At 48.5% G+C, this 27,697-nt stretch overlaps 2 protein-coding genes across 5 annotated transcripts in view; one reads left to right on the top strand and one right to left on the bottom strand.

Annotated features, from left to right (window-relative positions):
- Positions 1-1,863, bottom strand: part of ZDHHC3 (zDHHC palmitoyltransferase 3) — a 41,276-nt gene extending 39,413 nt beyond the window's left edge. The window contains exon 1 of one of the 4 annotated variants that reach the window (XM_080675743.1): positions 1,615-1,863. Coding sequence is in view for 2 of the 4 variants with exons in the window: in XM_080675745.1 (XP_080531871.1) it covers positions 1,615-1,800 (186 nt within the window). In the remaining 2 variants the exon portion in view is untranslated. The remainder of the gene's footprint in view (positions 1-1,614) is intronic. The other 3 variants (XM_080675742.1, XM_080675745.1, XM_080675744.1) reach the window with 3 other exon arrangements.
- Positions 1,862-27,170, top strand: EXOSC7 (exosome component 7). The gene is made up of 8 exons (XM_080675746.1): positions 1,862-1,968; positions 10,591-10,692; positions 10,999-11,093; positions 18,560-18,725; positions 21,519-21,589; positions 24,120-24,243; positions 25,458-25,613; positions 26,934-27,170. The coding sequence occupies exons 1-8, from the start codon at positions 1,912-1,914 to the stop codon at positions 27,036-27,038; spliced, it is 876 nt and encodes a 291-aa protein (XP_080531872.1). The 5' UTR covers positions 1,862-1,911; the 3' UTR covers positions 27,039-27,170.
- Positions 27,171-27,697: the final 527 nt, after the last annotated feature.

Raw genomic sequence — 27,697 nt, 5'->3', positions numbered from 1 at the left:
GGGGTGCCTCTGCTTTCATTAGTAAGGAAACCCTTCCAACTTCACCTTTTCCAATTTCCCTGGAGGGCAAAGTCCTACCCTGCAAGCTATCTTCCCTGTAGATGCACCTGTAGAGAACTATGTAGAGACATAAGAAACGACCAATGTCTAGTCTACTAAGAAGTGATCATCTATGTATTTTGGGGACTCGGCAGTTTAGTGCTTTAACAATGTGGGAGGGTATTTTCTTTCTGTACCTTCCTCTGACCACCTCCCTATCCCACCGTGCTCATTAGCGCCACCATCATAGCTCTTAACCACCACGTTCTGGGGTTACATTGGCCCTGGAGCCTTCCCTTCTGCCTGGGGCGTGTGTCTGGGCAGAAGTTGTGTTTCACTTGTCTTAGGGTTCCAAAGCTGGCCCAAAGCCCATCCATAGTAAGCTCCCAATAGTTAAGATCTGTGTGAAGATAATGTCTGCAAAGCACCAAACATTTTTTAGATGATCAAGCCATCTTATTTTGAAAACAAGATTCTTCAAAAAATGGGACATTTGGACCCAGTTGGGTTGGTTGGGCGTCGTCTATGCACCTGCATCTATTACTGGTCAGGGCAAGTGCCTGGGATCCCTGCTCAGGGAGCATGCGGAGGGCATGGGATGGATGTTTCTCTCACACATGGATGTTTCTCTCTCCCCCTTCCCCTCCCTAACCCCCTTCCTCTTTCTAGGCATGTCCTCTGGTGAAGATTTTTAAAAAGAGGGGGAGCATTTGAAAAAGTTACCAGATACCCTCTTTGCTTCTTTTGGTTAACTTTCCTGCATTTATCCACATGGCTCCTTTAAAATCTGTACCATACCCTGTTTGCCCCGCCTTAATGGGCTCCTTCAGTGACCCCATATTCACCTTGCAGGTATCCTTTCTGGATATCCAAGGCCCATAATCCTATACGGCCATCGCCTGGGCTGTTTCCCCCCACCACACACCTCTAAGCAGCTGTCTACAGCTCCCAGAATCACCCCATCAAGCCAGGGCTCCCAGCCAGCCACCGCTGGGAAGCGCTGGGGACGCCTGGGCACTGCGCCGCTCGCCAGCGCCGGTTACCAAGACTCTCCTCCACCCGGGACAAGGGGATCCTGCAAAGTCCTGGGTCAGCGTTAGGTAAGCCCGAGAGAGCGAGAGCGGAGGATGGGAGAGGAGAATCCCCGGGGTGGAGTGAGGACGCCTCGGGACTCACACCTGGTCCGGACCCTACCCACCAAGAACAACCTAAAGCGGGCTTCATCGCCTCCCCTTTTCAACCATCCCAGGGACCAGGGAAATGCAGGAACAGGGTGGTAGGGGAGAGCGAGGAGCCAGCCCCCCCGGGCCGATCACGAAGTCCCCTCCCTCACTCGGGGTCGGTCTCTCTCTCTCTCTCTCTCTCTCTCTCTCTCTCTCTCTCTCTCTCTCTCTCTCTCTCTCTCTCTAGCACATGACCGGCTACTTCACACGCACACGACCTGCTACTTCAACTCCAGCTCTGAGCACACTGCGCCGCGCGCCTCCCCACGGAGTCCACCGGCTCCGTCCCGGCCCGCGCCTCTCGCCTCACCCCGGCGTTTCCACCCAACCCCAGTTCCGCCTCCCAACTGACCGTGAAGTCGGAGGCAGTTCCCCAGTCCCAGGCCCCTAGTGAGGCTCCCGCCGCAGCCGCCGTCGCCTCCCCCTGCAGTCCCCGACCTGGGACCCGGCCTCGGGCCGCAGCGATGGCTCCCGGGCACGAGGCGCCGCGGCTCCCTGGACTCGGCCAGACACCCGGCGGCGCACAGGAGAAGCCCATGGAGCTCCCGGCTCCGGCGGTGGCGCCTACAGGGGCGGCCGCCGCGCAGGTTGATGACGCAGAGCGGGGGCGCGGTCGGCGTGGGCTGATGACGCAAGGGCGCTGGGCAGCATGGCGTCCGTGTCGCTGAGCGAGGCGGAGAAGGTGTACATCGTGCACGGCGTCCAGGTAGCTGCCACAGCGGCGCGGGTGTCGGCCGCCGGTGCCCCTGGCCCTGCGGGTGGGGCCGGCCCTCGGTTCTCCCGGTTGGATCGGCGGGTCTGGGTTTCCCTTGTGGTGAAACAGCCTTAAGCCGGCGACGCGGGCGTGTTGAGAAGCGGGCGGCGAACGTCCATTTAGGGCTGAATGCATACTTGCCGCCTTCGGGTCTGCGAGGTTCCAAACCCGGGCGGGGAGCTGGAGGCCCAGCCCCTGAGGCTTTCGCGAGGGAGCCGCCTCGTCAGCCTGCGCGGGTCGCTCTCCTGCGGGTGTGGGCTTGTGGTCCGCTTTCCTCCCCTAGCGGTTGGGAATCACGGGGAGAAAGAAGGCACCGAGGTGAAAGCGCTTTGAAAATATAAATCGACTTACCAATAAAGGGGAAGGTGTTTAAAAAGCGGCTGCTCAGCCGGTAGCACAGTATTGGCAGTTTCCCATGTGCCATTGGAGGAGTAAGATCCCTAGAGGCAGCTAGAGCTACACTGAGCTCTTCTGGGCTCACCCTTCAGTCCCTGGTTTTGACCACGCCAGAACCAGAGCTGGAGGATGCTGGGCCTGGTAATGAGCTAGCGGGGGAAGCCGAGTGTGTCCTTCTTGTCTGTAACCTCCCCAGGTTAGAGACGTCTCCCCAAACCCTAGCCAGAATCCTGTCTTCTAGACCTAATCATTTTGTATTTTTTCACTTTTGGTTCAGTGTGGTTAATTTCAGCTCTCCCGGCGTTTCTTTAACCTCAGCCTTTTGATTCCTTTATGATTTCAAAGATGAATATAAAATAAAGGCAGTGGAATGTAAGGTACATATCGAGGGGATGCTATAGTTAGTGGGAGTCAAAAGAACTAAGGGATATTGGGGGCTGTAATGCTCTGAAGCCTTCCCCAAGGAGGGGGAATTGCTCTCCTAAATCCATGTTGAGTGTCCCTTCTGTGTATCTCCTGGACTCGATATTTCATTCATTCCACCTAGAACTGAGCTAGAGTGGAGGATAGGAAATAGCCTGCCCTTAGGTAACACCCATGCTAGAAGGAAAAAACAGAAATTACAGATCAATTTGTGCATTTACATGTAAAATTGTACCAAGTGCCGTGAAGGAAAAAAAGGACCTGCCTAATCTGGGAAGCCAGGGGAGGCTTCCCTTAGGAAATAGCATTTGAGCTGAGCTCTCAGCACGACCAAGAATTAAGTAAACTTCAGCCTTCCAAAAGGAAAGGATGGTGAGTCCGCTCACTGGGGTATTGGTGGAAGATCAGGTTGCAGAGGTGGCCAGAAGCTTGATCCTAGGGCAGTGGTCGGCAAACTGCGGCTCGCGAGCCACATGCGGCTCTTTGGCCCCTTGAGTGTGGCTCTTCCCCAAAATATCACGGCCTGGGTGAGTCTATTTTGAAGAAGTGGCATTAGAAGAAGTTTAAGTTTAAAAAATGTGGCTGCCCTAACCGGTTTGGTTCAGTGGATAGAGCATCGGCCCGCGGACTGACGGGTCCCAGGTTCGATTCTGGTCAAGGGCATGTACCTTGGTTGCGGGCACATCCCCAGTGGGAGGTGTGCAGGAGGCAGCTGATCGATGTTTCTCTCCCATCGATGTTTCTAACTCTATCCCTCTTCCTTCCTCTCTGTAACAAATCAATAAAATATATTTTTTTTAAAAATGTGGCTCTCAGAAGAAATTTCAGTCGTTGTACTGTTGATATTTGGCTCTGTTGACTAATGAGTTTGCCGACCACTGTCCTAGGGGTCTTAGAGGCTCCGCCACTGCTTCATCATGCATCTTGGAAGTTACTAATTCGCTGTATGCATGATACCTTTAAGGCCTCGCCAGTGTCCAGCACTGGGTAGGCAGGTACTTGGTAACATTGATGGAGTAAGGTAGTCCTTAAAGGGCGATGAGTTAGATAGAGTTTTCAATTTTTAAATTAAACCTCTCTCTCACCAGTACCATGGACATATTAAGGCCGCGATTGTATCACAGAGCCATGCAGACTGAACTGACCAAATAAACCTCTTCGTAAGGATTATTAACATTGGCCACAAATTTGCTCTGCTTATGAAGCAGCAAGATGGAATTCTGTATTTATGGAGGAGCAAAACAGAATTTACACTGTTTGTTGTGCATTTGTACTGTAGGTGAGCGAGCCTACCACCGATCTCAGTGACTCAGTTCTAAAATCACCTAAACGTTTGGTAGTTGGTTACTGAGTGTCAGCAATGCGCCTTAAGCAATGCCTAGCAGGAATCCTGTTCTTGCCTCTGAAGACCTAATCATTCTGTGTTTTATTTTTCACCTTTGGTCCTATTTGGTTAGTTTCAGCTTCTGGCATCCCTTGCCCTCCGCCTTTGATTTCATCTTGGTTTGATGGTAGTTAGAAGCAGTTGAAAGTAACGTCACAGTGTGTGTTGAGGATTCAGTTGATAATTATGTTAACCAACAAACTGGCTCAAGCAAGAAAAGGATGTCTATGAGAAGGCTGTGTTTCTCCAAAAATGCAAGGGCATTTGGATCTTCAGGCTCTCCCTTGTTTGTTTCTGCTGTTTTTTTATGCTTTTGCCGTATTCTCTTCTCTCTGTTTGACGAAAGCCCCAAAAGTCTAAATTCAGGATCGATTCTGAAGATCTGGCATGTAGCTTTATTCAAATTCATAAGAGCTTTAATAGGAGAAACTTATACGGCAGAGTAGCTGCTCGCAGTGGTGGCAGGCCAGGAATAAATCCACCTCCTCCCAGGACAGGGTCTCGTTTTTTGTTTTGTTTTTTATAGGGGGTTAATAGTAAAACCATATTGTGGTTAGTCATGTAGACCACCAGAAAAAACAATGTATTGCAAAGGTAACATAACATCAGGCAGTTATCACACTGTATACATTCATTAACCTCCTTCCTGGGGGCATGACCTTTACCTTTGGGCAGCATTCCAGTTTTCTGGGTAGTCAGCCAAGCCTGAGGCTACAGAGTTAAGAGCCCAACATTTCCCAGATGCCTTTGCTGCTAGAGCCATATTGCATCTCTGAGTTCCCTTACAGTCTTTGTATTCTGTTTCTCAGGCCTTGTGGTAGAAAGATTGGTTACCTCCCAGCTCCTGGGGTTACAGTTCCCTCTATAAGAAATAAGCCTTTCGCCCTGGCTGGTTTGGCTCAGTGGATAGAGCGTCGGCCTGCAGACTGAAAGGTCCCAGGTTCAATTCCGGTCAAGGGCATGTGCCTTGGTTGCGGGCACATCCCCAGTGGGGGGCGTGCAGGGGGCAGCTGATCGATGTTTCTCTCTCATCGATGTTTCTAGCTCTCTATCCCTCTCCCTTCCTCTCTGTAAAAAAATCAATAAAATATATTTAAAAAAAAAAAAAAGAAAAGAAATAAGCCTTTCTAGTTTAGTTCCAGACTCATTGCTGGACAGAATCATTAGGCTCAGACATGGCCACTGCGGGACGAGGCACGAGAGAGAGAGAGAGAGAGAGAGAGAGAGAGAGAGAGAGAGAGGGGGGGGGGGGGAGGGAGAGAGCAATTTGTGGACAGGAAGATGAATCATTTTAGGCTCTGGCAGAAAATGGAGTTTAATTCGGGTAATTCAGGAGACTTTTATGACAATGTGGGTGTATTTCAGGAAACCAACAAGAGATGTTGAAGAGCCCAAAGACCAGTGACCATGGGACATAGTGACCACCTCTAGGTCAAAGGGGCCCAAGAAGGAAATAGTGTTATCAGATCCCAGTGATACCAGGAAGAGCTGCCAACAGCTCTGGGCAGATGCAAGCACTGTCACAAAAAGGCTGGCCCCAGGAGTGGAGGTGGGGGGGACTCTGTTTTCCTTTGGTAGCTTCCATTGGCCAAACTCAACCAGAAATCAGCAAAGGGAGTCCAGGTGATGCAGTTTTGAGGGAGTCAACCTGGAGCACGGATTAGGGCAGGAAAGGATGGAGAATGGATCTGAGGAGGTGAGGCAGGGCAAATGGAAAGGTTGATATATCAATATTTTAACATATGATTTGATTGATTTCTGTTAAGTCCCCTCTCAGCCTTTGAAGGCCGAGATGTCCCACTTTTGTTAGGTACATATTATATCAGAGATTCAGAGCAGGCCACGGCCAATGATTAGCCCCACCAAGAAGTATGCCTCTTGGGGTCCCGTCAAAGCCATTTCTTTCAATTTTTCTCGGCAGTTGAAAGTAAGTGTAGCTCAACTGATAGTTTCAGTTTCTTTTCTGTGGATCCAGCTTTAACTGGAAGCATTGTGGGTTTTGGGGGGAGTGTGAGGGGGCGAGTTGCAGCACAGAAGAAGGAGAACAGGGCCTGATCTTCACCTGTGAGACTGAGCAGTCGGAACTCGGCTGCTCAGGCGGCCGTGCAGGGCACTTGATTTTGAGCCCTGTGCCGTTTCCATTTACAGACCCATGGCACAAAAAGGCTGCACCCAGGCACTCTGCAAGGTGAAGGGAATCACGTCCTTTCAAAGGATGGAGGGGGGGGCTACTCAGCAGGCTTGGAAAGTGAAAAGAAGATCAATATCTAGTTTTGCCCACTGTGTCTTGGGCGTTGCAGGCCCAGTCACGGTCCCTTTCCTAAGTGCGTTGTGTTCTAATAAGGGAAGCGTTCTAGTCTCAGTTCTCTAGCAAGCTCCGAGGTATTGGACAAGTCAAAGCAAGGTCATTCGGGGCACCATCACCTCAGAGGACCTCTGGAGTCTGAAACCTTCCCAAGTGTGCTGGATTAGTAGAGCTGGCTTGTCCGCTTCTATTAAGGAGAAACAGGACTGGGTGACCTGGGTAACGCAGCTCAGGGCTGAGTCACATGTCCTTCCACTTGGTCACAAACAGGAGATTGTGGTGCCTCAACTCAATATCCTTATCTGTAACCTCTCTTCAGGGCTGGTTTTGAGGATTCGGTGAGCTGATACCTTCCCCCAGAAGCGGGAGAAGGGAACTGCTGATGGCCTGTGCCGAAAGGTCCCCGTAAATGATTTAGGGTTTTCAGGTTCTCCTATAACTCTGTAAGGTCAGGGTTAGTCCTGCTTTCTAGGTGAAGAGACAGGCTCAGAGCTGTTGAGGAACTTGCTCAAGGTCACAAAGCTGGTATGTGACAGCAGAGAATTAAATACAGATTGGAGGTGACTCCCACACCACACCCAACCAGCAGATTTGTCGTGATCACATAGATAACAATCTAAAAGTCACCGGAGCCATCCCAGCATCCAGAAGCCCTTTATCTGAAAAGGTGTTTTGTCCCTTGCTGAGAAGGACAGGGCTTCCCAAGGTGCGGCCCATCATTTGTTGACATCTCTATTGGTTTTTCCATGAAGCCTCACTTCAGGGCAGCTCCTGTTCTTACGTGTTCACGCATGGATGCCTTCCCTTGCTCCTGAGGACTGCAGGTGAATAAAAATCGTGGTAGGGTGTCAGGCCATGAGCCGGGCCGTGCAGGTTTGGGTGATTTCCTGTCTTTTAGGAGGAAAAGGACTTTTTAAAAAAGTTGCCCTGGATGCAGTGATTCATGGACTAGTTTGTTTGGTGTTTTGGGTTTGATCTTGTTCTATTCTTCTGAGTGCTTTTTTCTATGAAAAAAAAAAATTGTAGTTGATGTATCCTTTGAAAGGAAAATTTGTAGCTTTTTGTTTGCCTCTTGTCACTTGAACCTTTACCACTGAGCATTTCCCTGGGGCAGATGTGATTCGAAGGCTGCAAAGGCAAGATTTGGCCAGGCCCAAGTGTTTTACCACCCCCCACCCCATTCCCCACCCCATCCTGGAACAAGTGTGTGGGTTGTTACTACAAAGGGGTGTGGCTAGATCTTCCCTGAGTGAGTGGTATTTTAAAGCAGTAGTTGGAAGCCCTGTAGCCTTGAGGTCTCCTTACTTTCAGAGCTGTTATCACTGTCATCGAGACCAACTGGTAGAGCTAGCCAGTTGATCCTGTGAGGGAGGCCTGTGGGGTCCTGTTGCACCGTGAAGAGACCCTTTAGAATGCAGGCGGTGGTGTGGAGTTGTGGTGAAGAGCTCTGGCTCGGAATTAAAGTGCTACTTACTGGCTGTGAGACCCCGGGCCAGCCATTTAGCATCTTTCAGCCATTTTTCTGTTTGCATAATGGATTCAATGTGTTAACTGTGGAGTGTTTCTAGAGCATTAGCTCATATATAGTAAGTGCACATTAAATAGTAGTTACTATTGCCCTAGCCCAGTGGTCGGCAAACTCATTAGTCAACAGAGCCAAATATCAACAGTACAACGATTGAAATTTCTTTTGAGAGCCAAATTTTTTAAACTTCTTCTAACGCCACTTCTTCAAAATAGACTCGCCCAGGCCGTGGTATCTTGTGGAAGAGCCACACTCACGGGGCCAAAGAGCCACATGTGGCTCGCGAGCCGCAGTTTGCCGACCACTGCCCTAGCCGGTTTGGCTTAGTGGACAGAGCATCAGCCTGTGGACCGAAGGGTCCCGGGTTCAATTCTGGTCAAGAATACGTACCTTGGTTGCAGGTTCCTCCCCAGCCCAGGCCCAGGCCCTGGTCGGGGCTCCCACAGGAGGCAACCAATTGATGTGTTTCTTTCACATCGATGCTTCTCTCTGTCCTTCCCTCTCTCTTCCACTCTCTCTAAAAATCAATGGGAAAATAGCCTCGGATGAGGATTATAAAAAAAATAGTTACTATTAGTTTTTGTAAATAATTGTGGCTATTTTGATTTATAGATCTGTAGAATTAGAGAAGCACCTTTGAGGCCATTTACTTCAATGTCCTCTTTTGTAAATGAGGAAACTAGTCTATGGGGGAAGGGACTTGTCCTACCTAGAGGTCAAGCAGCTAGTTAGTGGCAGGCCCAGGCCTGGAACTCGGGAGTAATGCTCCTAGTGATTGCTCACACTTGAACCAGGCCTGCAGCTTGGGAAGGATCCCTCCCTTGTAAGTGATGTTTCTGGGCCAGGTTTTCACTTCCCTCGCTGGGCACATCGGGGGGATGTGGCAAACAGGGGAGTCAGAGATTGACCTAGAAAGCCTTTGTGTTCTGTGGCTGGGTGGTGAAGAGAAAGTTACATAGTTTTTTTTTTTTTTTTTTTTTTTTTTTTAAATATATTTTATTGATATTTTACAGAGAGGAAGGGAGAGGGATAGAGAAGCTAGAAACATCGATGAGAGAGAAACATCGATCAGCTGCCTCCTGCACACCTCCCACTGGGGATGTGCCCGCAACCAAGGTACATGCCCTTGACCGGAATCGAACCCGGGACCCTTGAGTCCGCAGGCCGACGCTCTATCCACTGAGCCAAACCGGTTTCGGCAAGTTACATAGTTTTGAGTTCTCCCCAGAGGCTCATTTTCCCAGACTTGAAATTCTGTTACTTTCTAAGTCCACTTATCCCCAGACTCAGATACGGATTGCCTTCAGGAAGGGAAGTAAAGAGATTGGTTACCTGCCTGGTGTGGTGGGAAAGGGGAAAGGGATGAGTTGGGAGTGACATTTCTCTGAGCACACCTTTTCTGATAGCTTTGACTCCCAGAGCCATGGCGATAGTCCACATACCCAAAAAGTAATAAGTAATTAAAAGTAACCAGGATCTGGGGGACCCAGGCTGGAACACAGACTGCTACAAATGAGTAATAGGGCTGCATGGAAGGAAGGATGGGAAGACAATTGGAAAACAGTGTTTTGAGTGGGTACCATGGGCTAAAGACAAAAAAGAACTCTGTACAATACTGTTCTCTATTAGTACATTTGTTTCTCACAGGGTTATGGGTTAGCAGTTCTGAAACTATGTGTATACTAAGATTTAACAAATACCTAAATGCATTGTAGATTGTGAAAGCCAGGTTTCTCCCTGTCTGAGAGGGAAGTTACACCTAGGACAGTGGTCGGCAAACTGCGGCTCGCGAGCCACATGCGGTTCGCGAGCCGCGGTTTGCCGCTCCGTTGATTAATGAGTTTGCCGACCACTGACCTAGGACAAGGAGGAAGTTTAGAAACAATTATCAGTGTGAGAACGTGGCTTTTTAATAGATATGTGGATAGACCGAAATAAATACAGGTATGTGTGTTTGTGTGTGCATGAGTTCGTGTACATACATGTTTTCTAGCTCTGTCTGCTGGGAAGCTCTAGAAGCAGTGATACCCCTGCAGCAATGAACCGACTTAGCACTCAGGTCCTGGTTTTTCTCCAATAAAAGTAACAGGGCTCCTTGGAGAAAGGGCTGATTCCCAGACAGGGGCAGGGGCAGGGAAAATACAAGAGCCTGGGACGTCTTATGTTGTTGGAAAATAAAGAAGTGCTCAGAAACGATTGGAGGCATGTTGAAAGAACGCAGGAACCCACCCAAAGGAGCTCCCAGGGGCCAAATCTGGAGCTACAATTTGAATAATGGTAGTATTGGATATAGCTATAGAAGACACCCGTGAGCTAACACTGACCTAGTAAGTGATTGAAGAAGTAAAGAGCATAAGGGTCAAGCGCCACCTGGTCCACTCTGAAACCCATCTTCGGCATCAGGGGCTGGCAAACGGCTGATTCACTAAGAAAGAAAGATGCACTGCACATTTCTCTAGGGGAATAAAAACGGGTGAATTGCCTCAGGGGTCTGTTGTTGGTTTGGGATCACAGCCTGCGGATTGTGGTTGTTGCACGTAGGAAGACCTCCGCGTGGATGGCCGTGGATGTGAGGACTACCGATGTGTCGAAGTGGAAACCGACGTGGTGTCCAACACCAGTGGGTCTGCCAGGGTCAAGCTGGTGAGTGCTGTGGCCACGGTCCACCCATGCCTAGCTGGAGGAATGGGGAGGCCCTAGGGGGCCAGCAGCAGGCCCCTCCAGGCTTTTGCCACACAGATTGTTCAGGGAAAATCCAACACCCAAGCCAAACTCTCGGTGGGGTCTGTCTAGATCTGAAGGACTCCTCATCTTCTCAAAGGGTCACTTTCCAAGCCCCAGCACTGCTCTTAAGAGAGTCCCCAGGGGTGTACGTCTGGAAGAGGAGGGAGGTGGTTGGGTGCCTGGCTGCCTGCCCGGAGTGAGGACCCTTCTTACATGTGTCTGCAGGGTCACACGGACATCTTGGTGGGAGTGAAAGCAGAGATGGGGACGCCGAAGCTGGAGAAGCCAAATGAAGGTTACTTGGAGTTCTTTGTTGACTGGTCAGTATAACGCAGATTTTTTTAAAGAAAACCAGTTTGAAAGACGAGGATTCAGAGGATGGACCTCTGTTTTCCTGTTAATCCACTTTTGTTTTGTATTGACTTGTCATTCATCCAGCCAGCGGGTATTTATTGAGTTCCTCCTACATGCCAGGCACTGAGATAGTGGAAGGAGACGCTGGGTCAAGTTGTGCCCTTGCCCTGGCCACCTGGCCCTCGCTGGGCCTCATTTTCCCTGTCTGAAAGGAGGGTGTCTGCCAGGCAGCCCAGCTCATGGTGGTTATGAGAGTCACATGAGATGATGGATGTTTTGAAAATTATCAGACGCAGATGATAAGAATCATTTGGTCTAAAATGCCCTGTTTCCCTCTCTGCTTTAGCTTTCCAGAAACCTCTCATGACTTGCTTGGCAGAGCAAGGACTGGGGCCAGCCAAGCAGCCTGACAGGCCGAGGTTGTGGCAGCGAGGCAGGCAGTGTGGGTGCTGGGAAGGGCAGACTCCGCAGTCTTCTTACCTGTGTGACCTCAGGCTGGTTACTCAGTCTCTCTGTGCTTATGCTTCTTTATCTAAAAAATGGGGATAATAGCCGAAACTGGTTTGGCTCAGTGGCTAGAGCGTCGGCCTGTGGACTGAAGGGTCCCGGGTTCGATTCCAGTCAAGGGCATGTACCTTGGTTGCAGGCACGTCCCCAGTAGGGGGTGTGCAGGAGGCAGCTGATCGATGTTTCTCTCTCATCGATGTTTCTAACTCTCTATCCCTCTCCCTTCCTCTCTGTAAAAAAATCAATAAAATATATATTAAAAAAAAATAAAAAATAAAAAATAAAAAATGGGGATAATAATACTGTTGTGATGATAAGGAAATGAGATCATGAAGATAGAGCACCTGGGATGACGACTGGCTCCCAGTGGGCTTTCAATAAATGACATTTCTCTCCCTCTGGTGACCTCCCTCTTCTAGAGGTTGGGGCGTTTTATCGGGTTGCTGACCCAGTGTCATCTTCTATCTGTAACTTCACTTCTAGCCAGGTGGTGACAGCAGGCCTTCTTGGATGAGTAAGGCTATTGGCTCATGTTAGGTGCAGGTATATACTACTGACACAGTGTTGGGTCCCCAAGACGACCCCACATTCAGAGACTTGCTGGAAGGACTAGCACAGTGGTTGGCAAACTGCGGCTCGTGAGCCACATGTGGCTTGCGAGCCGCGGTTTGCCGCTCTGTTGATTAATGAGTTTGCCGACCACTGGGATAGGGACTTAATCACAAGGAACAACAGCCTGTAATTATTGGAATCGAGAGTCTAGGTCAGTGGTCGGCAAACTCAGTCAACAGAGTGGCAAACCGCGGCTCACGAGCCGCATGTGGCTCGCGAGCCGCAGTTTGCTGACCACTGGACTAGCATATAATTTTACTCACGACTAAGATTTATTACAGCAACAAAATGCAGCAACATGTGTGCCCCAGATGATTCTGAAAGAAAACCCATTAGAGACTCAGCACCCAAGATAGTTTTGGCTGCTGGTCATGTAAGCACCCTCTGCTTAACACACACCACAATACCAGGCTCCTAGGAAGCAAGCAAGTGTTCAGCATAAACCATGTTTTTGCAGAAACAGTCTACACCAGTGGACACAGATTCCTGGGAACACTCTGAGAGCCAGAACACTTGGCTGCGCGGATGCTAACCCCATTTGTATAGTAAGTTACAGACTTCCAGTCTTCATTTCCAAACAGAAGTCCACCTCTCACAAACTGTTCATGAGGGACGTGTTCAGAGAGGGCGAGTGAGCTTCCTGTGGGTCACATACCTAGGTCTGTCCGACTCTGAGTCTTTGCTCTTTCCACTTCATGCAGCCTGTGGAGCCCAGCTTTGGAGGGGTATTGTGCTTGGAAGTCCCAGAACTTCCACTGTGGCTCTGTGTCTGAAGGTGACTTACATTAGCCTGCTGCTTTTGTCCCTTTCTTGTCCCAGCTTTAAAGGGAGGGTGGCTCTAGGTTGACAGAAGCCTTTGAGCTGCCTTTCCCAAGACCTGGCTTCTAGGACTGAGCCTCTGTCCTGGCTGAGTGGCTGCCTGCTGGTCTCTTTCCACCTTTGTAAATCTCAGAAGAACCCCAAAAGGCCTAGAAGCTCCAGTTCCCAATCTCTGAATCTCTTTCTCAAGAGTGATAGTCTCAGGTGGCACACTGTAGATCTTTAAGTGGCTCAGTTAGTGCGATCAGCCCAGCAGGTAGGAGTACCATGAGAGATTCATAAAACCCCATTTCCAGAGAAGGGAAGAGATTACCAAGCGCCACTGGCTGCCACCTCTCTCAGAACCTCATTTGGGTCTGCAGGGAGCAACTCTAAATTACATAACAGACAAACCCCTTCATTCTGAGCCAGCGAATAGTGCCCAGCAATAGGGGTGCTGTCCTCCTCTTCCCCAGGCCCCGGGGATGGGGCCTCTGCCGGAGGCTCAAGGCTGAAACTGAATTCTTACCCAGCGTGAAGAAATATCTGGTACGGAAGCGGGGAGGGTCCCTTCCTGCCCATCTGAGCCCGGTTTGACAAGTACTTATCAGCTACTTCCAGGTTTTAATTATTAATTCCCAGAGCTAGAGGGGTCTCAGAAGACGAAGTGCTTTTCTGCTAACTCATTCCACTTCGGTTGGTGTACTTGGAATGCAGGAGTCTGGGGTAGAGGACACTGCCTCCCACCGCTGCTCTGACCCTGACCACGTGCCAGTGGAGCAAGAGCTGGGTTACGAGCTCTGTGCCAGGGAAGCCTGGCAGCACTCTCACTGGACCCGGAGCCGACCAGGCCTTCTCACTTCCTGCTCAGGTCTTTGTTAGACATTGCCTGAAAATAGGCCATTTTAAATAAGAACTTGGAGACTTTAGATGGTTTCCATCTAAAGCCTAGAGAAAGAGCCCTGACCGGTTTGGCTCAGTGGATAGAGCGTCGGCCTGCGGACTGAAAGGTCCCAGGTTCAATTCTGGTCAAGGGCATGTACCTTGGTTGCAGGCACATCCCCAGTAGGAGGTGTGCAGGAGGCAGCTGATCCATGTTTCTCTCTCATCGATGTTTCTAACTCTCTATCCCTCTCCCTTCCTCTCTGTGAAAAATCAATAAAATATATTTTAAAAAATAAAAATAAAAAATAAAGCCTAGCGAAAGGTAAGAATTGAATGAATTGTCACTCTGGGTTACCACTAGGTGGCAATCCGTCAAGCCGCTTCTCAGCTGTCCGACCACCCTGTTGATGGGTTTAGGGACCGTGGTTAGCCTCTTAGAGAGGGTTTAGTGTTTAATTATTGAGGAGCACACGTTTCATTCATAGGCATTTCAGTATGCCCAGCACTTGTCACTTGCCTTTGGGACTTAACTACTTTTCAGTGTGATCACTTGTGCTTTACACTAGTGTTGAACCACAAGTTTTGTGCCTGAATTGGTGGGTGGACCCACTTGATCTATTCCTTACCTGCTTAGTGCTGCCCGAAGGGGGCACTGTTGGCTGAAGGCCAGGTGTGAGGCCAGGCAGAGCGGAACCTGCAGAAGCCATTCGAGGCTAGCTGTATACTTTGAAAGTCTCCCAGGGACTTTAAACAAGGGCTTAGGTGACAAGCTCTGAATGCGCTGCTCTGCCCAGCCCATTTACTGGGATGCTTCAGTAGGCTCAGAAATGAGCACATGAGTCAGAGGCTCAGGACCTGCCTTGGGGCTAGATGACTGGAGGAGTCCTGAGTCAGTCTTGGCCTGGTACCCACTAAATCACCCAGCTGCCATGGGCCGGGCCTGGCCTGGCTGTCAGACTCCATGTTTGCAGGCTAGGTCAGTTGTAAGGGAAGCAACAATGGGCCTAGTGTCTGAGTCCCATTGCAGGTAGCCGTGGCCTTGATCTCAGCCTACCCCAGTTAAACCAGCAGAGAAGTGCTGAGCAGAGGAGCAGGGTAGAGGTGATGAGTCAGGAGGGGTGGAGAACTGGGAGGGGCAGCGTTCCCAAGATTTTTATTAGTTTATTCTGCTCAGTAAGCGATTTCCCAACAGCCCTGGAGGGCTGGTTCTTTATGAAGGATCTGAATTGGTCTGGGTAACTATAAAAATAAAAAGCACTTGGTTTTATGCTAAAAAAGACCTTAGTGTATACTCTCCCCACTGAAAGAATGTATTATGATGCCTATGAGCAGGGGGCTAGGATTGCCAGCCTGTGTTGCTCTCTCTTTAAATTTTATACTCCATAGAGAAGCTTTTTATTTAGGACTCCCTTGGTCTACATTCCTTGACTCCCAACATTTGTGCTCTAGTAGTAATTCCCAAGACCAGAGTATCCATTCATTACTTTGAGGCCTAAGGCAGGCCGGAGGGAGGCTAACCTGACTAATGTTAGGCCACAAGGCGGATGTGCCAAGTAGCACATTCAGGGAAAGTCCAGTGAAGCCCAGCAGACAAGGCCAGGCTGCCTGGGTTTAGAATCCCCAGTCACTGGGTGTGTGACCTTGGGCAAGTTACACAACCTTTCTGTGACTCGGTTTTATTGTCTCTAAAATGGGGCAATAACAGTGCCAACCTCTAGGGTTGTGAGAATTCAATGAGTTAATACATCTAAAGTGCTCAGAATGGTGTCTAGCATGTGGTGAACATTCCAAAAAAGTTAAGTTTCCTTCCTTGTAAATCGAGAGAGTCTGACCATCTGAGGCCACCCACAACCCACCTGCAAGATTTTTGGCTCACTAATGGAGGCTTTTATTAAAGATGACGGGGCCTGAAAGTTTGCCAGTCTCCATCACTCCCTGTTAATTATACATGTGGCTTCTCTTTGTTCAGATGCTTGTAGTGACCAGGCTGGCCCTGCAGGCGTTCGGTTTGTGGTCTTCTGGAGATGGCCTCTAAGGCTTTGCCAGGTCTGCGTTTCTGACTGTTCTATCAGAAAGGGTCCTTGTGCTATGGGCGCCCCTAGTGGTGAGGAGGGATTCTAATTTTTCTGCTGCACCTCTTCTCTTCATCCTTTGTCAGAATACAGGGTCTCTGGCTTTTCTCATTGTACCCAAAGCACTACACCCCATCCCCACCCTGAACAGTTTCCTTCTTCCCAGCCTCTTCCCCAGAATAACTCCATGGCCAGGGCACCATCCAGACGCAGGAGCTTTCTAAGGTCTCATCCGCCTCGAAGCTTTCTTTCCTGCCTGTTTACCAGCTATGCTGAAAGGATATGTTTAAAAAAAGGAAAAAAAAAACACCACTTTAAAAATGGGAAATTTTCCACTTTAATTTAGCCCATTGCTAAAAAAACAATGGGGCGTGATTTTGTAGGTCGATTAATTTAGCCAGTTGGACCTGGAAGTTCTGTAAACCACCCCTCGGGGCTGTGGAGGAGTCACTGCCTCCTCTCTGGGTAATCAGTCACACCCAGGAGGATATGACCCACTATAATCAGGGAAAGGAAAACATTTGAAGTGTAAGCATCTGGGACTGGATTTGTCTACACAGAAATCTATGTAGGTGTGTTTTAAATACTTAAAAGATGGGACTCAATATTGATTGCTTAGTGTTTGAATTAGGAACAGGTTGTGTTTTGCTGGCTGTGCAAAATAAACTTGGTCCCTGGTGACTTGATTATTCGCCATAAATGAGCTTTTTTTCGTGGCTCAGTGCCTGAGTCCAGCAGAGGCGGGGAGAGACCAGCGAGGTTGCTATGGCAGCAATGAAGTTTCTCAGGGATTTTAAATTGGGGTTCTGCTGGCTCGTAGTGGTCAGGGAGGACTGTCTGATTAGAAAGGCGGAGTTATTATACAACAGCACACTCTGGTCATCTTAGGATTCATTTTTATGCCTATATTAGAATGGGCTAGACAGAAGGGACATTTTACACACACACACAGACACGCACACACGCCCTCCCTGCCTGTGGCCTGACCAACTTCTACTCATCTTTAGGTTTGAGGTCTCCAATAACCCTCAACACTGATTGAGGCTCTCCCTGACCCCGACTCCTGCTGCTTGCTCCCTCCCCTATCAATGAAACTGCCCCCAGACTTCATTGGAATTCCGACTTAGGGTGGCCTTCTCCTTGCACGGTCTCTGGGTCTGCAGTGCCTGGCGTCTGGCTGGGTGCCTTCCAGTGGAGGTGTGGATGCACAGACGGGCTGGGGAACACAGCTCTCACTAGGATTTTGTGGAAACCACACTGAAACAACTGGTTTCCTCCCTCCCTGGGTCCTGCTCATTAAGGGAAGTGTTCACTGGAACGTTTACTCACCTCACTGATGTATTAAGGGTTTGTTTTCGTTAAGCCAAAACTCTCCACAGTTTCCTGTTAAACACTTGTGTAGTGCTTAGGGTGGCAAATGTTAATGTGTCTTCATTCTTTGTTGATTTTTTTTTGAAGGGATAAACTTTATTAATCTAACTCTCAAACACTGGAGGCTAAAATTATAGCAACCTGGGTTGAGGTAATTGGGCGCAAAATTCAAGAGGCCTAGGCCTGAATGGGAAATGTTTTCTCTTTGAAAAATAGCAAATAAAGTAAAAGAGATAACCTAATATTTAATCTGCCAGTAATCTGTCTGTCTTATTTCATCTCCTGCTGTTCAGTACAGTGATAACCTAGAGTTCATGACATAGCTCTGGCATACTATCTTACGTATCTTCTGAAAGATTCCAGCTCTAGCCGGTGTTAATCAATGGTTAGAGTGTCAGCCTGCGCACCGAAGGGTTGAGGGTTGGCTTCTCAGTCAAGGGCACATACTTGGGTTGTAGGTTTGATCCCTGGCCTGGTTGGGAAGCATGTGGGAGGCAACCAATCACTGTGTTTCTCTCACATCTCTCTCTCTCTCTCTCTCTCTCTCTCTCTCTCTCTCTCTCTCTCTCTCTCTCCCCCCCCCCCCTCTCTCTTCTCCCCTCTCTCTCCTTTCCACTCTTTCTAAAAAACAATGGGAAAAATATTCTCGGGTGGGGATTAACAACAAAAGAACACAAAACAAAACAGAAAAAAAAAATCCAGGAAGGTTATTGTACTTAACGTTGTGTGGCTTTTGTTTTGAGAGTACATCGCACAGCTAAAGCTGTGAAAACGAGGGATGGTGTATATAACATAACCCTTCTGTAAGCCAGACTGTTTGATTCTCTGGGCTTTCCGGCGTCCTCGGCCTGCCAGAGAAGGTATTTGTTATACTTTCAAGATAAGAGAGTTAATTATTACTGGCCGAGGTTCACTTTACCATTGCTCTCTTGTTTCCCTTGGATAAAGATGTCTTCTGTCAGAAGTCAGGGGAAACGCCCATCACACACATTGACAAATCCAGGGCCCGGTGCTGGTCTGGCTCAGTGTGTGTGTCTGTCCGGAGGCTGGAAAAGTGGCAGGTGCCATCCTTCCCTCATTTCCGTAGTGACTTCCCATCATTCCGTAGGGCAACTAGAGTAAAGCTTTGTCCCTTTGCTCTTTACATGTGAAAAGACTCACCAGCTTTTCTGTTCCCTTCTGCGCAGTTCAGCCAATGCTACCCCTGAATTTGAAGGTCGAGGAGGTGATGACCTTGGCACAGAGATTGCTAACACCCTCTACCGGATATTCAACAACAAGAGCAGCGTGGACCTGAAGTCCCTCTGCATTAGTCCTCGGGAGCACTGCTGGGTTCTCTATGTGGACGTGCTGGTAAATATCACATTGCTGTGCCGGCTGGAGACCAGTTGGCCTACTTTCCTCCTAGTGCTTTTTCCCTCTCCACGTGGGTACTTTCAACTTCCAAGGTAAGATTAGTTGGGGGAAGATTAGTCTCCTGTAATAGTTTTTTATTATTATTATTATTAAACATTACACGTGTAGTAATATATGTAAAGTAGCCTACATATAATGCCATCCTACAATAAAGTTACAAGCAGTCATATCATGGTAGCATCTAAAATTATCCACAGAGGTTGTCAGGGAAGAAAAAAATAAGAAATGCTCTCTAGATGGTGCCAGACAGAGTCGATGGGCAGAATTTAGACAAGCTGGCACATTCTGCATGGACTGAGGAGCTGTCTACATGCGTTTTCATTTAACCCTTGCAGATGTTTTGCAAGTGGGCACGATTCTTTTCCCCATGTACAAGTGCGGGGACTAAGACACAGAGAGGTAAAGTAACTCGCCCAGGAGGTCTCAGCTTGAGGATAGTGGTACTAGGCTAGGCCTCCAAGCCAGGGATCGGGCCCAAAGGTGCTGGGGTCTGCTCTTGACCTCACTGAGCCATCTTCCCTTGGAAACATCCTGAAGCCCACCTGCTTTGAGGCCCTTGCTTCCCAGGAGCAGCCCCTGAGGCCCTGCCCCTTGCCCCCTACCTCCTGCCTCCTGCCCCCTGCCCCCTCCCTCCTCCATAGTCAGCTCCTGCAGGAGTCTTTCTAGCCACCCCTCATTTCCTTCCTGGTGTCTCCCTCCAAATACTCATCTGCCCAGTTTTTGGCAGTTGGCAGTAACTTCTCTTAGAGCTGTAATTCTTTTAATTTTGCCAGTTGCTTGTTCAGGTACAGGCTCTTGATGGGTCTCTTTTGTTCTTATTAAATGTCATGAACCTTGAGATTAGTGACCACATCTCCCACCAGCTCAAGGACACAAGGCTAAGCCATTGGCCAAACACGTACTTGAGCGAACCTGAGGCACAGCAGATCTTGTGGATGATGGCGACCTTCTGAGGAGGAACAGCCTGCTGTCTCCAGTGCTGGCCCTGCGTGAAACAGGGCAGGGCTTTCTGGACACTTTTAATTCGATAATGGCTGGAACGTGGCTGGAATAGAATTAATAGTGGACTAGCTGGTTAGCGCTGTTCTGAATGCTGGTGCTAATGGGTAAAAGTGATACAGTTACAAGCCCATTTGCTTTTACTCGTTTCCAATAAGATGTGCCTTGTAGTGTGATTCCTACCACCAGACAGGTACTTTTGCAGGTCCTGGTTTTGAGGAGGCGGGCGCTGGCCACTGGCTGTCCTTACGGATAAGAGGCAGGCTTCATAGCTGCCCAGGGAGGTGAACTCTGCAGTTGCACCCTGTGTCTATGTAACCCTTCCTCCCTCACCCCCAAACACTCTTTATTTAAATGCACTTAGCTAACACCTACTGTGCGCTAGGCACACTTCTAAGGGCTTTACCAATGCTAACTCATTCGACCTTGATAACAGCTCTGTGAGGTAGCTGGCATTTTTACCCTCTGAGGCAGAGAGGTTTAGTGTTGCCCATGGCCATGCGGCTTCCTGGGGAGGAAAGGAGTCAGATGCAGGCAGTCTGACGCAGGAGTCTTGCTACAGCTCTTTGCTGAGCGGCAGTTAATGCTGAGCCAGAGTGGGGAAGAGTTAGTCCAGCTGCTAAACCAATGAGCTGCAGTCACTAGCCAGGTGGTCACATAGGCCAGGGGGCCATATTTAATAAGCAGTAATGATACAGGAAAGGTGGGTCTGCAGGTGAAGTTTGCTCAGAAAGCTTAAGGTGGGAATCGGAGGCTTGCACTGGGCATGGTGGAAGGCCCAGGCTCAGGGCCTGCCTGTCTCCCGCATGTAATCTCCAGGCTCCTTTTGCATGGCAGCCCTTCTGCTGGACTCTGAGAGTAAAGGAATGAGCACACCCGCAGGGTGCAGCCCTTGGGAGCTCACAGTTCAGACGGAAAGGAGACAGACTGAATAAAACCATGGGGCTACACGACTTTCCTTCCTACACGGGACTTCCTCTCCATTCTTCCTTGCTGTAGCCCAGTTTATTCCATAAACTCGGGCAAAGGCTTCTTTTAAATGAGGGCAGAAGGTGTCTCACCTTCCACTTAAGGATGTGCTCTAGCCCTAGCTGGTTTGGCTCAGTGGATAGAGTGTTGGCCTATGGACTGAAAGGTCCCAGGTTCAATCCTGCTCAAGGGCACATGCCCAGGCTGGGTTGCAGGCTTGATCCCCAGTAGGGGGCGTACAGGAAGCAGCCAATCAATGGCTCTCTCTCATCATTGATGTTTCCATCTCTCTCTCCCTCTCCCTTCCTCTCTGAAATCAATAAAAAATATATATTAAAAATAAATAAATAAAAGAATGTGCTATAAACTTCCCTGCTGCATGAGCTTACATAAGTGCAATCGGCACTTTTGCTCATGGGCAAAAAATGGTATGGGGGACCTTTGTTTTTATTATGTTACATGTAAAGCATGAAGTGTTACCTGTTTGAGCATCAGGTGTATGTTGATAATGACAGGCAGTAGGTAACTACACTAATGAATGTGAACCTGGTAGCAGGTGAAGCATTAGTGGTCATCATTTTTAACTTGTTTGGAAGCCGACATACGTTAGCAACGATGAGAGTAGCGTGTGTGGTGCATTTGGGAGCTCTTTGGGGCATCAGTGGTCACCATCTCCTAGGAGTCAGTATCCTTTCATTGGGATAATACTTAAGTAAGACGTGACAATTGCTTTTCTTCCCCGCTCACCTTTGTCTCCCCTAGTTGCTGGAATGTGGTGGAAATTTGTTTGATGCCATCTCCATTGCTGTAAAGGCCGCTCTGTTCAATACAAGGTGAGTCTTCCGGGAAACATCCCCGGGGCCAGTGGAAAACCCAGACGGACACTGAGGAAATTTCTACTGCAGCTCATAGGTGAAGATAACGAGGGGTGTTAGCATTAACCACGATATTTAATGTCAAGCTCCAGAAAACAGAGATTTCAGCAATTAAAACTAAACCTGTGCATCTATCTCTGTATTTATTTTTTGTATTTTTATTTTCATAAGTAAACATGTACCATGTAGAAAAATATTAGAAAACTACAGAGAAGCAAAAAAAGTTGAAACCAACTACTGGCCCAGCTGGTGTTGCTCAGTGGTTGAACATTGACCCATGAACCAAGAGGAAGCCGGTTCGCTTCCCAGTCAAGACACATGCCTGGATTACAGGCTCGATCCCCAGTAGGGGGCGTACAGGAAGCAGCCGATCACTGATGTTTCTGTCTCACTCTCCTCTCTTCCTCTCTCAAATCAATAAGAACATATTTTTTAAAAAGAAAGAAACCAACTCCAGGTCAGCTGTCCAAATACTGTTACTGGACAAAGCTCCATGTGGGCAGTTTGTGCGTTTGGTCTGCTATCCCCCCAGCACCATGAACAGTGCCTGACACAGCAGGTGCTCACGGAGCCCTTCACTGGACACACGCATGTTCTAAAAGCAGGGTAGCAACCTGTTCCTTGGTTTTCATTAAAAGCACGTTCCGCTTCCCCGATAGGCTGCGTGCATAGCAAGGGACGAGGCACTAAGCTCTTTTGGAGTTGACATTCCCATAGACTGTTTGATTATATAGCATTTCTCCCACTCTATGCACCAGGTTCTTTGAGGAAAGTTTGCAGCATTTGAAAATAGACATGTGGGTGAGGTGTTCATTCCACAGAGAGCTTATATTCTGGTAATGGGATTCTGGGGTATTAGGGAATGAGGATTGGAAGCTTGTAGGGAAATAGCCTGTGGAAGTGATTGGATAAGTGAGCAAAGATATTATCTGAGAAATGTTCATTGCAGCTTTGTAGTGGTGAGAAATTGAAAACAACCTAATGTCTCAACATGGGCATTAAGATCGGCACAGAAACCTATGTACAGGTTTGTTAATATGGAAAAGCAGTCCTGTAATCCTGTTTTTGCTTTGTCTTGTTTTATTTTACTTTGGCTAATTCTTACATTTAGTATGTCTGGAAATACCTATGTGTCCTAAAATTGTCATTGTGACAGTTTTCCAGTGCTCATATTATGGATGATTTAACATTTATGTCTGTTTTAGAGTTTTTCTTTGATGAATTCAGACCACCTGCATAATTTAAAACAAAACAAAAACAAAGTTAAATAAATTTAGGTCAGAAATTGTGGGGTCCTCATGCAGTGCTGTGCTGCTGACTCTTCCTGGCTGAGACAGTCGAGGGTCTGGCACTGGTGGCCACTGTGGGGCTCGAGTACCAGCTGCCAGCAGCAGCAGCCTGGGCTTGGCTCCACTGGAGGAGAAAGGAAGTTGCCATCTGTTGCACCTCAAGCCTAAAAAATTACTCCCCATCAGCCAGCTGGTTTCCATGGGCACCAGGGCAAAAAGAGAGTCGAACCAGCCGAGGCTGTTGGGCGAGGGGGGCGGTGTCAGGCAAACTGTGAGCAGGATGATAAACCCAGCTGCTCAGGTTGGGAGGCCACCTGTCGTGGGCATAGCCACAGTCATCTTCAGAACAAGAACAGCCCTGCAGGCAGCAAGGAATGGGGACCCTACAAGCACTGGACCCCCTGGCATGTGGAGAGACCTTTTGTACAGTCAGGGCCTTTAGAAGGGTAGAGGCCAGTCCCTCGATGGTATTCTTCTACTGAACCACATGTGGCCAAAGCGTTGGGCAGGGGTGTGTGTGTGCCCACACACTTACGTTTATTTTTTAACATATAAAACTTCAAACTGACAGCCTCTTTTATGAAGTCTCTGATCAAGTATTTTACCCATTTTTCAATTGGGTTGTCTCATATTTAGAAGGAATTCTTTATGTAATATGTCAGTTTATCCATACACACATGCACATTTGCAAATATTTTTCCACTCTGCATTAGCTTTTAGTTTTTAAATGATGTCTATTGATGAACAAAGTTCATAATCTTAATATATATTATATATGTATGTGTATGTGTTTTAATTATAACATAGTTGAATTTATCATATTTTCCCTTTATGATAGGCACTTTGTGTCCTGTTTATGAAATCTTTGTCCACTCCAAGGTCATTCAAATGTTCGTAGTTTTTCTTCTGAAAGCATTATTGTCTTATCTTTCATCTTTACATCTGCAGTTCCTTTGGTGTGAGGTAGGGATCACAGTTCATTCTGGGCATGGGATTGGTCAAGCATTATTTTTAAAAAGACCTCCTTTCTCTCTGCACTGCCATGTCGCCTGTGTGCTTTTGACAGGAACGATGGGGAGTACAGGCCTAGCATGACACTGTCCTGTGAGATGCCGGGATTCCAACTCCTGTTCTCAAATCTCAAGAAAAAGAAATGATCTTTCAGGAAGTGGGGATTTTAATTGTGCTTCTGCTTCCAGGATACCAAGAGTTAGTGTCCTGGAGGATGAAGAGGGGTCGAAGGATATTGAACTGTCTGATGACCCCTATGACTGCATCCGTCTAAGTGTGGAGAATGTCCCCTGCATCGTCACCCTGTGCAAAGTATGAGCTTCCCTGAGGGTCTTTTTCAACCCCCACCCATTAAGGTTACTTAATAAGTTGAAAAGTTATAGTTTCACAAACTGTATAGAGGTAGCTTTGACCCGAATCCAGTAGTAGGTTATAGTAGAGATCACTGCCATGAGCCGTCTTTCTTTTCTTCTTAATGAGAAGAGGTGGTAGAGTGCTGGGAGCACGCGAGTGGGTTCAGAGTGAGAGCAGCCAGTTTGTTAAGCTCCTTCTATACCAGGCATTTCACCCAGACACCCTTAGGCCTGTTTCCTTTTATTTTCTCAACTCTGTGGGGTCCAGGCTGGGTGACAGTAAAAGGTGGTTGAAAGGCAAATACTGTCCACATCTGCCAAATGAGTGGGTTGCAGCAGCTCCTGGTGTGGTTTCTACATGAGCACAGAGGCCTGTGGAGCCAACATCTGGCTGATGCTGATGTGCACAGAGGCCTGTATTGGCTGAGACTATCCCTGATTCCACGCAGGATTCATTGTTTCAAATTAAGACCTAATGGGTTGGGTTTAATTCTACGAAAATCACTTCATAAACCTGGAGTATGGTAAAGTGTTGGGATTGACCCAAGCCACCTGCACCAGACTCATTTTTTAAAATATGTTATTTTATTTTTTAATATATTTTTATTGATTTCAGAGGAAGGGGGAGAGAGAGATAGAAACATCAGTGATGAGAGAGAATCATTGATCAGCTGCCTCCTGCAGCCCGGGCATGTGCCCTTACCATAGTCGAATCCGGGACCCTTCAGTCCACAGGCCAACCCTCTATTTACGGAGCCAAACTGGCTAGGGCCTGACTCATTCTTGAGCGTGTCCCTCAGCATGTCCTCTCTTGCTCTCATCTTTGTCACCAGTGAAACATCCATGTGGCCTCCCATGTGAATTTCTCCCCGTGCCCCGCTATCAGAAACAGTTGGTGGCTTATGACTTGGATGGTCACTGAATCATAGTTCTATCCCTCCCCCGCCCCGTCCCCCCACATTTCCATTTCATGCTTCTGCTACACAGCTCACACTGTGGCCGGCAGTACGTTGGTGAACATTGCTTCAAATATTTTCCACGTGATCAGAATCTAAACATCTCAATCCTGAATGGGCAGTGCAGGCTCTTTGCTGCTCTGGGTGTACCCTCCAGGAATGGTCGGGCCGGGATCAGGGCTGTGTCACCCACGTGTGCTCTGCTGCCTGCCTGCAGATTGGCTGTCGGCACGTGGTGGACGCTACTCTTCAGGAGGAAGCCTGCTCCTTGGCCAGCGTGCTGGTGTCCGTGACCAGCCAGGGAGTCGTGACGTGTATGAGGAAAGTGGGGAAGGGCAGCCTGGACCCAGAGAGCATCTTCGAGATGATGGAGGTGAGGTTCTGGTTCTGAGGCAGGTGCTGGGCCTGGCTGGGAGTGCCTGCTGCTTCCTGCCACTTCAGTAACACCATCGATTCTCCAGTTTACACCCTGGACCCAGACTTGGAGCTTCGAGGACCGCTGGTGGGAGCTGGATGTCTGCTGACTTAGCCAAGAATGGGGGGGTGGGAGAGGGGGGGAGGTAAGGAACCTGCTGGTAACAGTTGCTTATCTTCCCCGCCCCGATACCAAGTTCACGTTTCTAAAGGAGAGTGTTGAACTGATAATGTGAACTTATGATTCCAAAATCCCAAGCTTTTGTGATTTGATGAGGGAGTTGGAGTCAGCAAAGGTGGAACCAGGGGCTGAAGGGTGGCAGCCTCCCCTTTCTTCCTGGTTTAGAAGTGTTTCAGGGGAGATGAGTGGGAGTGGGGAAGTCCTCCTGGCAGCCTGCAGGGTAGGTTGCTGGTCCTGCTCACCCTCCCAGTCCACCTCGACTTTGTACAAGTCTTTGAGGACTTGAACACTGACTGACTGACTGACCTGCAGGAACGCAGTTAGCCAGAGCAGGTGGTTTTTAAGCAGCCACATCGCAACACGTGTCCATAGGTCATTGCTTCCCAGAAGGCAAGGTTGCCATATAACGCTTCCTTCATTCCTAGAAACAGTGGCTTTTCACGGGAGACCCTGAGCCCTTGGTGTCTGTTTTCTCCTTTTATTTTCTTATTTGAAAGCACAAATGGGTGGTGTATGTAGTGTCAGAGACACCAAAGACCCTATCCAGGTATTGACTTTGGTCTCATCTGAGCGGTTCTGCTTAGAGATCTGCTGGCAGGTACATTAGAAACTGCTTCATATGTAAAACTTTAGACAATAAAAAAAGAAAAAGAAAAGAAATGCTTGTCAGGACGAGTCCTCAGCACCATCTGTTCTTCATCAGACACACTGCACGTCCTGGGGTCTCTGTGCCTTCTTACTACAGGACTGTGGGACTTGGCCGTGACCACGTCCAGACTTGGTTGACAATTTTGCTGCTGTTGTGACGGCAGCAGGAATGCTAAGTGTGAACTAATGGCCAAGGCAGCCTTTGCTGCTTGGTGCCTGGGGGTTGGTGTCTTTTTTTTTTCTTATTATTAGGATGGAGGTTTTCTCAGAAGGAACTGTTATATTGTTGAGGTTTGGAGTTTGCTTTGTATTGATTTAATTATTAAATTACATAAAGGCCTGGGAGGCAGATGGAGTGTTTAGGGGCTGGAACTGCAGGCTGGCAGAGGGGGGCTTCTCCGGGTCAGCATGCCTGCCTCACGGGTGCTCTCTTCCCTCCTTGCCCTGCAGACCAGCAAGCGCGTGGGCAAGGTGCTGCACGCCTCGCTGCACAGCATCCTGCACAAGGAGGAGAGCCTGGGGCCCAAGAGACAGAAGGTTGGATTCCTGGGGTGAGCTGCACATCAGCCCCCAACTCCGGTGCTGGTTTTCACTTTTTGTTTAAGCCCAAGTTTGTATATACTTTTCTTAACTATTATGAATTTAAAGCGACATTTGTACGTGTAAAATTAAAGTCTATTTTCTGGTCTGGTTTGTTATGGCTGGGATTCTTTAGCGCTGAGCCAGACGCCTTTTGGTGACGCCTGCAAGAGTCTGGGGTCGTCTCCTCAGGTCCCAAGAAGTGCTCCCAGGAAGAGAGAGAGCTCTGGTCATGGCCTCCCCAAGGGGGCTCATTCGTCTCTTGCTGCAGGAGCTCAAAACAACGAACACACTGGAATAAGGGCCCCTGAGAAAAATGGCTTAAAGGAAATGCATATGATGTGTATTTTGTGAAATTCCCCCCCCCCCCCTTGAAGAGCCTTTAGTATAAGAATCACACAAGCCCTAACTGGTTTGGCTCAGTGGATAGAGCTTTGGCCTGCGGACTGAAGGGTCCCAGGTTCGATTCCGGTCAAGGGCATGTACCTTGGTTGTGGGAACATCCTCAGTAGGGGGTGTGCAGGAGGCAGCTGATCGATGTTTCTAACTCTCTATCCCTCTCCCTTCCTCTCTGTAAAAAAAATCAATAAAATATATTAAAAAAATAAAATTAAATACTTAAAAAAAAAGAATCA

The sequence above is a fragment of the Plecotus auritus genome (genome assembly GCF_963455305.1).
Source record: "Plecotus auritus genome assembly, chromosome: 6".
Classification (NCBI taxonomy): Eukaryota; Metazoa; Chordata; class Mammalia; order Chiroptera; family Vespertilionidae; genus Plecotus; species Plecotus auritus.
This window is presented reverse-complemented; position numbering and strand designations above follow the sequence as displayed.

What these genes read in the sequence shown, in the direction of transcription:
- EXOSC7 (XM_080675746.1), top strand. Translation starts at nt 1,912, where the DNA reads ATGGCGTCCGTGTCGCTGAGCGAGGCGGAGAAGGTGTACATCGTGCAC. An exon ending in GGTCTGCCAGGGTCAAGCTG is followed by an intron (nt 10,693 to 10,998) that starts GTGAGTGCTGTG and finishes ATGTGTCTGCAG; the next exon opens with GGTCACACGGACATCTTGGT. An exon ending in TTCTCTATGTGGACGTGCTG is followed by an intron (nt 18,726 to 21,518) that starts GTAAATATCACA and finishes TGTCTCCCCTAG; the next exon opens with TTGCTGGAATGTGGTGGAAA.